This window comes from Empidonax traillii, unplaced genomic scaffold (assembly GCF_003031625.1).
Source record: "Empidonax traillii isolate 1590-97213 ecotype Southwest subspecies unplaced genomic scaffold, ASM303162v1 scaffold1117:size266551, whole genome shotgun sequence".
Classification (NCBI taxonomy): Eukaryota; Metazoa; Chordata; class Aves; order Passeriformes; family Tyrannidae; genus Empidonax; species Empidonax traillii.
This window is the reverse complement of record NW_020956310.1, coordinates 182,299-190,378: the sequence shown is the minus strand read 5'-3', so window position 1 is coordinate 190,378 and position 8,080 is coordinate 182,299. Positions and strand designations below refer to the sequence as shown.

The 8,080-nt window shown below is 56.0% G+C and overlaps 2 protein-coding genes across 2 annotated transcripts in view; one reads left to right on the top strand and one right to left on the bottom strand.

Moving 5' to 3' along the window:
• Positions 1-214: 214 nt before the first annotated feature.
• CASP9 (caspase 9) lies at positions 215-5,547 on the top strand. The gene is made up of 10 exons (XM_027905061.1): positions 215-346; positions 1,003-1,222; positions 1,619-1,696; positions 1,854-1,885; positions 2,048-2,224; positions 2,896-2,985; positions 3,435-3,582; positions 3,960-4,139; positions 4,305-4,411; positions 5,016-5,547. Exons 1-10 carry the CDS (start codon positions 215-217, stop codon positions 5,106-5,108), a joined length of 1,257 nt encoding a protein of 418 aa, XP_027760862.1. The 3' UTR covers positions 5,109-5,547.
• Positions 5,548-6,593: 1,046 nt separating this feature from the next.
• LOC114068723 (chymotrypsin-C-like) overlaps positions 6,594-8,080 on the bottom strand; it is a 2,756-nt gene continuing 1,269 nt past the window's right edge. The window contains exons 3-8 of the mRNA XM_027905070.1: positions 7,762-7,859; positions 7,550-7,675; positions 7,329-7,465; positions 7,107-7,252; positions 6,752-6,904; positions 6,594-6,651 (exon numbers count right to left, since the gene is read on the bottom strand). Of these exons, the coding sequence (XP_027760871.1) occupies positions 6,634-6,651; positions 6,752-6,904; positions 7,107-7,252; positions 7,329-7,465; positions 7,550-7,675; positions 7,762-7,859 (678 nt within the window). The 3' untranslated portion in view covers positions 6,594-6,633. The remainder of the gene's footprint in view (positions 6,652-6,751; positions 6,905-7,106; positions 7,253-7,328; positions 7,466-7,549; positions 7,676-7,761; positions 7,860-8,080) is intronic.

Sequence of the window (8,080 nt, the reverse complement as noted above, 5' to 3'; positions counted from 1 at the left end):
AGGGAAACGGTCCGAAACTTGACGCGCAGGAAGCTCCACCTGAACGCGAGGAAGAACTTGTTCACAGCGCGGGTGACGGTGATCGCCCGGAGAGGGCGCGGAGTCTCCATCCCTGGAGATATTTAAAAAAAAAAAAAAAAAAAAGTTCCTCCTCGTGTGTGATTCTGTTCCGGGCAGCCAGAGGCGGTTCCGGGGCAGGGCGGCGGCTGCGGGGATGGAGGAGCGGCATCGGCGGGCGCTGCGGCGCGGGCGGGCCCGGCTGGTGGCGGCGCTGCGGGTGGAGCCGCTCTGGGAGCCGCTGGAGCGGCGAGGCATCTTCACCCGCACCATGCTGGAGGAGCTGCAGGTGGGCCTGCGGGGAGGGGGGATGGCCGTGGGAAGTGGTTCCCGTGTGCCCTGAACGCCGGTGACAGACCTGGGGTGGCCCTTTTGTCATTTCGCCCCAGTGAAAGGCTCTGTGTCGCCTCGCTCTGCTGAGAAACCTGCTGAGTGGTCCTTGTCCCTCCCCAGCCCGAGCCCTGCAGAGAACCCCCCCACACCTTGTTCCTTCTTGTCCCCAGCCCCAGGTGGTGCCAGGCATGGGGGTTCCTCCTTGAGTCCCCATCACAGTCTGGTGACAGGCTTCAGGCATTCCCATTTCCCCTCTCGGTGACAGGTGGCAGGCCCGGGGTGTTTTACCCTGTCCTACCCACCCATGACAGCCTGGAGGTGCCTGTTTGTCCCCTGGGGCCAGGCTGGGAGTGCTCCCTCCCCGCTTTGCCTCCAAACCCCACCGAGGGTTGCGTGTCCCCATGGTGACCGTTGTGGGTGGAGGGGGGTCAGGGATGGGTGTCGGGTGGCTGCTGGGGGTCTGTGTGACTGGTGTCCACTGGGTTTTGCTCTTGTTCACCCTGTGTCCACGTGCTGGGTGCAGATCCCACATTTCTCCTCTCTGGCACCAGCCGGGAGGGCTGCCCAGGTGTTGCCTGACCATGTGTTTTCCTGTCCTTCCCTCCCCTGCAGAGCACCGGCGGCCGAGGAGACCAAGCCCGGCAGCTGGTCATCGACCTGGAGACTCGAGGGAAGCAGGCTTTCCCCGTGTTCCTGTCCATCCTGCGGGACACGGGGCAGGGTGACCTCGCGGACATGCTGGACCAGGGGTGCGAGTCCCCGCTGGCACCGCCGCAGCTGCTGGACCTGCAGCCCGTGGAGCTGGAGCTGCGGGGAGAAAAGCAGCATAAAAGTGAGTGCCGAGGGTGTGGGGGGTATTTTTTGGCAAAGAGGAGCAGGGGGGTGGCATCTGGGATCCATCCTGTTGCGGGCAGTAGTCTGTGAAGTCCAAATTTTTGTTATCCTCATAGAGGCGACCATGTAGAGCTGTTGGGAGAATCATCAAATCCCAGAATGGTTTGGGTGGCAAGGGACCTTAAAAGCTCATCTTCTTCCACCCTGTGCCATGGGCAGGGACACCTTCCACTAGCCCAGGTTGCTCCAAGCCCCATCCAACCTGGCCCTGAACACTTCCAGGGATAGGGCAGCCACAGCTTCTCTGGGCAGCCTGTATGTGCCACTTTCCAGCAGTGGAAGCTTTTATGTTAGGACCACCCCCTGTGTTTATTTTTGTCCCATGTCATTACAGCTGTGACCCTTCCCGAGCGTTTGTCCTTCCCAGTCCAAGCTGAGAGCGAAAAACCTCGAACACCTGTGCCAGCCCAGGGTAAGCTGCATCCCAGGCTCTTCCAGAGAGATAGCATGCCAAAGGCTCGTTTCCAGCAGGGTGGGAAGGGGGAACTGTGTCAGGAAAGATTGATGTGAAGTCTAGGAGTGCATTGCCTTGTGGTGAACTAAATCCCAACGTCTGTTGTGTGTTGTAGGTTCTGCTGTTGACAAGAAGAGCCATGATCTGGTTAGTATTTGGGTAGGCTGGAAGTGTTCCCTGTTGGCCAAAGTCTGTGTGCCTCACGGGTGGCTCCAGAAAACATCCCTGGAAGAGCCGCTTCTCACTTGGTGTTACCTGAGCAAGCGCTCGGAAAAAAGAAGAGTCTAACTGTGACGTGTCCCCTGCCAGGTTTATGAGCTGAAAGCAGATCCCTGCGGGCACTGCCTGATCCTCAACAACGTCACCTTCTCCAGAGACTCCCATCTGTCGACCCGCGTTGGCTCCGACCGCGACTGTGAGAAGCTGGAGCGGCGCTTCAGGGCCTTGCGCTTCGACGTCCTGACCCGGCGGGACCTGAAAGCTCAGGTGAGGTTGGCTGCGTCCTGCTGCCACAAGGGGTGAGGGGTGAGCCCCTGGAAGCGATGGGAACAGGGTAGGGAATGTTCCCCCACTCCAACAGCACGGGACGCACAAACAACCACTCGCATCCTCTTATTTTACTGTCGTGCTGTGATTGCGGAAGGAAAGAAGACCTTGTGTGTTTTCAGCCTTCTGCCTGATTGTTGATTGGTAGGGAAATAGGTGAGGCTGTGTTTCGGGGATAGCTGGGACAGCCTTGGGGCTGTGTGATGTGTCTGTCTGTGCAGCCCTCAGTTTTTGTTTGAGGTGGCGAGGGGGGAGCTTGATTGTCCGCAGTGGCCTCTGGAAGTAAAATGTGGTTCTCTGCTCACCCCCTACTCCTGCTCAGAAGCAGCAGATTTCAGTGGATAAATCATGTGGAAGTGTGTTTTGGTTTATGTTGCTGTGTTGCAAATAGTGCTGAGAGGTGAGAAATTCATGTGATTAAAGCATCCAATGTTAAGTAAAGGCAGACACATAGAAATACGTGCTCTCTGCTGTGGTGGCTTTTGCCAGTTGTCCTTGGGACTCACCTTACCCAGTTCTTCCAGGTCCTCCCATTGCCCAGTTAGAGCAGGGCCCAGCAGTAATTTGTGATATGGCTCAAAAAACTCTTTATTGTGATGTTTGCCACGTAGGAAATGGTTTTGGAGCTGCAGAAGCTGGCGCGGCGGGACCACAGCGCCTTGGACTGCTGCATCGTGGTCATCCTTTCCCATGGCTGTCAGGTGGGTTCATCCCATCTCCCCCTTGGTTCCTTGGGCGTGGAAGGAAGGTCTCATGCAGGGCAGGGGGGAAGAAGTGGTCTGTCATTTCAACCCTTGTATCTGGGTTTAAAGAAAATGGGAGCTTCTCTGACCCAGTGTTGCCCGTGGACAAGTGTTTCTGTTTGGCAAGAAAATGGTGTATGGTACACACCTGTGGTCCCAGAGGATGAAGAACTCAGTTGCTGGAGGAGATGGGATAGGAGTTGGATAATAGAAGTTGGATTGCTGGATTTTGGCGTGTTTCAAATGACTTCTGGGTGTCCCCTCACCCTGACTTGGCCAGAGGGATTTTCCACAACCACCAGGATTTGTTGTGGTACCTTTTGGCCACAAAACACCCGATGGGACATGGGCTCCCTCATCACCAGCCCTCCATCCCCGTCACAAGCTGCTGCATTTTCCTCTTGCAGACGAGCCATATTCAGTTTCCCGGAGGCGTTTACGGAACGGATGGAAAACCCATTCCCATAGAAAAGATTGTGAACTATTTCAATGGGTCCAATTGCCCAAGTTTGAGAGGAAAGCCCAAACTCTTCTTCATCCAGGCCTGTGGTGGAGGTGAATCTTTGTCTTGGCTCCGGTAGCATTGGACTTGGGAGATGTGGTTAGGCTGTGGCTTTGGTTCCCTTTCTGTTGGTCGCCTGTCTCTCTCTCCAGCTGTCTTCTCACTCCAGCTGGCTCTTCTTTTACCATATACTGAGTGGCTGCTCCAGCTCTTCGGCCATAAGGTTGGCGTGGAAACAGAAAGTGAGGAGTTTTGTATGAAACACCAATGGTTGCAGCTCGACCGGTGCAGCCGAAGGGCCAAAAAGCCTTGTTTTGTTCCAGGGCCTTTGTCCTTTTCTTTCCCCGTCTTTTCTTAACGTTGGATGTACAGTGTTGGATCCCTTGGGTGGGGTGAACATCAGGAGCTGTCTCATTGCTGCTTTTTGCAGAACAAAAGGATCGAGGCTTCATAGTGGATTGCGATTCACCCAAAGATGAAGCTCCTGGAGCTTCTTTGGAATCGGACGCGACTCCTTTTCAGGCTCCATCGGGTAACGTGGATGAGCCAGATGCCATTGCCTGTTTGCCCACACCCAGCGACATCCTGGTCTCCTACTCGACTTTTCCAGGTGACAGTACTGTGCTGGGCACAAGGGGAATTAGCAAAAAATTGGAGCTTCATGGCCAAAGTTCAGCGGCAGTTCAGGGCAACGGCTCCTTTGGGGTGGCAGGAACTCAGCAGGATGAGAACAGCAGATGGGCTTTGGCATAACATTCTCCTTCTTCCTCTGAAGGTTTTGTCTCCTGGAGGGAGGCGACTGGCTCGTGGTACGTTGAAACACTGGACAGCGTGCTGGAGAGATATGCCCGTTCAGAAGACCTGCTCAACATGTTACTGCGGGTAAGTGTTTTTTTTTACCCTTCCTTTTTGTGGTTGTGGTGAAGGAAATAGTCAAGAATGTGATTAGTGAGGGTGTGGAGGCCTACAATTAAAAAAGGAACGAGGATATTGAGTGATGACTTTAGGGATGGGCTAATTGGAGGTACTGCAGAGAGATTTAGTTGCGAAGAAAGTGTCTGGCCTCGATCTGCCAAAAATCACCGCGAGGTTTCTCCGGCGAGGAGTGATCCCGGCAATACAGGCTTTAATCTTTCCCAAGGAAGTTGCTTAAAATGGTGTAGCTTGTCCCATCCTCAAAAGTCCAAGCTGATGGGACTTATGTGCTGTGTAAAGGGAATTTGCTTTTAGATGAAATCCCAAAGGGAAGGAGGGAGTTCTGGCTTGTGCCAAGAAGCACCTGCCAGAGGCAGGGGTGGGTGGTATGGCTGAGGTTTCTTGAAAGTGTGTTCCCCTGAGTTCACTTTGCCTTTGCCAGTGAAAATGTCTCATATTAAGAGCCCTGCCAGCTCTTATGTCCATAGTCCCATTCCTGACCCCTGTTCCCAAGCTTCCTGCAGCAGTCAGGAGAGCATCTGCTCCCCAGCCACTCTCCATCTGTTCTCAGGTGGCAAACGCTGTCTCAGCCAAGGGGAGCTACAAGCAGATTCCAGGATGTTTCAACTTCCTCCGTAAAAAGTTCTACTTTGTGTGTGACTGACGAGTGGGCTCCAAGGTCCCTGCCAAGTGTGAGAGTTCCTTGCCTGTGGCCGGGTGAAATCAGTGCCTGCCACCACTCGGCGTCGACGCTCCCGTGGATTTTGTCCGTCTGTCGAGGTGTTTGTCTGGAGAAATGTGATCTGCGAACACTGTCCTTGCTGTGAAGCTGAGATGAGGTGGAGATGGTGCTGTGCCCATGGGAAATGCTGGGGATTGGAGCAGGAAGCCCCTTTTCTGGGGTACGTGTTGTCCTGGAACCTCCGGAGCCAGAGGAGAGCACCTTGGGCTCTTCACGTGGCCACACTCAGCCTCAGAGTGTTTTTCCTTGCTGATCCTGATATTTGTGTCCTGTGCTGCCCAGGTAACTGGGTGATGGGATCAAGTTTGGCCCTCAGGTGTAATGGAATGAGTTTTGCCATCAGTGTTTCTAATAAATGCAATGAAAAATAAATACTTTCCTGTATTCCCTCCTCTGTTCCACCTCCTGATTGCCATTTTAACACTTTCTGAAGGGTCCTCTGAAATGGGAAGAGCAGGAAGACCTCAGCTCATGTAAATTTTTAACCCCTGCTGTTTCTGGGAGAGTTTCTAGTGTGGCTGTGCCATCCTGCTCCTTTAAAGGAATCAGTTGGGTGTTAAACAGCAGGAAAGTGATGAGGGTTCTTTGGAATATCAGAGCTGAGGTAAATACTTGCCCTCAGGAGCTGCTGCAGTGACCATTTCAGGTCAGAAACCCTGGATGTGTGTGGGATTTTGGGGAGAGAGCATCCTCAGAGCAGTCCTTGGGAGGTGCAACAGTCTTAGGGGAAGTCTGTGCTGCTGAGGAGCAATCAGTAGGTATTTCCATGCTCCTTCTTTTGGGAGCATTTCCAGTGCTTTGAGGAAGTTTTGTGCTGCAAGCAGAGTGATTCCCAGCCTGGGGTTTTGGATTTGGGTGAAGGGATGGCTGGGAGTTGGGAACAGAGGGCAGGGTGCAGGACAGTGAGGGAACTGCCTGCCCCAAGTGAGGGGAATTGGGAAGAAACTCAGGTTGAGCCAATTACAGCAATGCTGGGGTTTGAAAGACCATGGCCAGAGTGAGACAGAGAGGATCTGCTTTCTATTCTGATCTTTTCTGATCTCAAATCCTTGTGGTGAAGCCAGAAAACTTGGCTGGGAACTGCCACTGCCCATTGCCTGCACTGCAGGGCTAAGTGAAGCTCTCTTTTTAGGTACCCCTGGATTGCAGCATCCTGGATTGCAGAGATCTGCCCCACTATGACCCCCCAGGACCCTCCAGCCAGACTCCAGCCCCTCTCCCATTAAACCACCAGCCAAGCCTCGAGCCCTTGGGCTTGACAGTGGCCATGGCTCTGCCCCCACCTGAGCACTTTGTGGAATGTCTGCCCATCTCAGGCTCCCCAGGACCACAAGACACAGCCCCGAGTTTCAGTTTCACCACAACCCCTCCAAAGAAAGACACGAGACCGGCTCAGCACTTTTGCCTTTTATCACACTCAACACTCGTATCTCCACGTGCCGAGTCCTCAGTTGGAGCTCATTTTCTGCCAAAGACAAGACACAGGGGGGCTCACGGTGAGACCCTCGGCGGGGCAGGGGTGGTGTGGCCACCCCCTGTGCGGGGGCAGAGGAAGGGGCACCCACCTCGTTGATCCAGTCGATGTAGGCAGACACACGGGTGAACACCGTTGGCTTCCTGATCATGTTGCAGCTCAGCCCGGAGCCGAAGCTGACGATCCCTTCCACCTCCCAGATCCCGTCCTCGCGCTGGCAGTTCAGGGGGCCACCGGAATCACCCTGCAGGGAGAGAGAGATCCGTGCTCCATACCCACTGCTCCTGGGCTCCCCATTGATGCCCCCCCCGCATCCCTCCCAGCCTCCCCCTCCCACGGCTCCATCCCCTCCCCTCCTGTGCTTCCCATGGGACCCACACCGCTCTGGCACCCCTGCCAACCCACCCATCCCCCTGTGCTGGGGGCAGGAACCCCCCGGCACTCACGTTGCAGCCAGAGACGACGCCGTCACCGCCGGCGCACACCATGGTGGTGCGCACGAGGCTGCCCCACCAGTCCCACTTCGAGCAGGTCTCGTGGTCCACCACGGGCAGCAGGGCCTGCTGCAGGACATCGGCCAGGGGCCCGTTGGCTGCAACAACAGGCACACCTCACACTCTGCACCCACACCCCCTCACTGGGAACCCCCTGGGGACCCCCCTGCTTACTCCTGAGGCGTCCCCAGCCGGTGACGTAGCAGGGGTAGTTGTTGGGCAGGATCTTCTCAGCGTCAGGCAGGCAGGCGGCCCGGATGGTATCGCTCTCCTGGACTGCCTCTTCCAGCTTGATCAGGGCGATGTCATTGCTGTGGGGAGGCATGAAATGTGAGGACAGAGCTCCTCTGTTTTGATGCCTCCCTGACCCACCCCTGACACATCCCATCCCCTACATGACGAGGAAGGAGTTCCACTTCTCATGGACGATCGTCTTCTCCACGCCCACGGCCACGGCACCCGGCTCATCATCCGTCAACAGGTCCTGCTTGCCCAGCAGCACACGGTACGTCATGGAAGAGCTGCCAGGGAGGAAAAAACAGGGGTGTCAGTCCCCACAAACATCCCACCCCACGGGGGAGCACCTCCCCAGCATTCCAGCACCCACCTGATGCAGTGGGCAGCCGTCAGCACCCACTGGGGGGCAATGAGGGTCCCGCCACAGGTGTGGTGCCAAGACCCAGAGCGGCTGTACTGCAGCGAGATCTGCCATGGCAGAGGCACAGGGTCAGAGCAGGAATGTCCCCAGCCCTGTCTCCCACCCCCATCCCTGTGCCCCCCTTACCTGCCAGGGCCAGCTGTGGGCTACGGCGTCCTCACCGCCCACCACGCGGGAGCTCAGCTGTGGGGGCACGGCCGGCTGGCCGCATCCATAGGCTGTGTGACACCCGGGACAGGGACATCAGAGGCTGCCTGACCCCATGCCC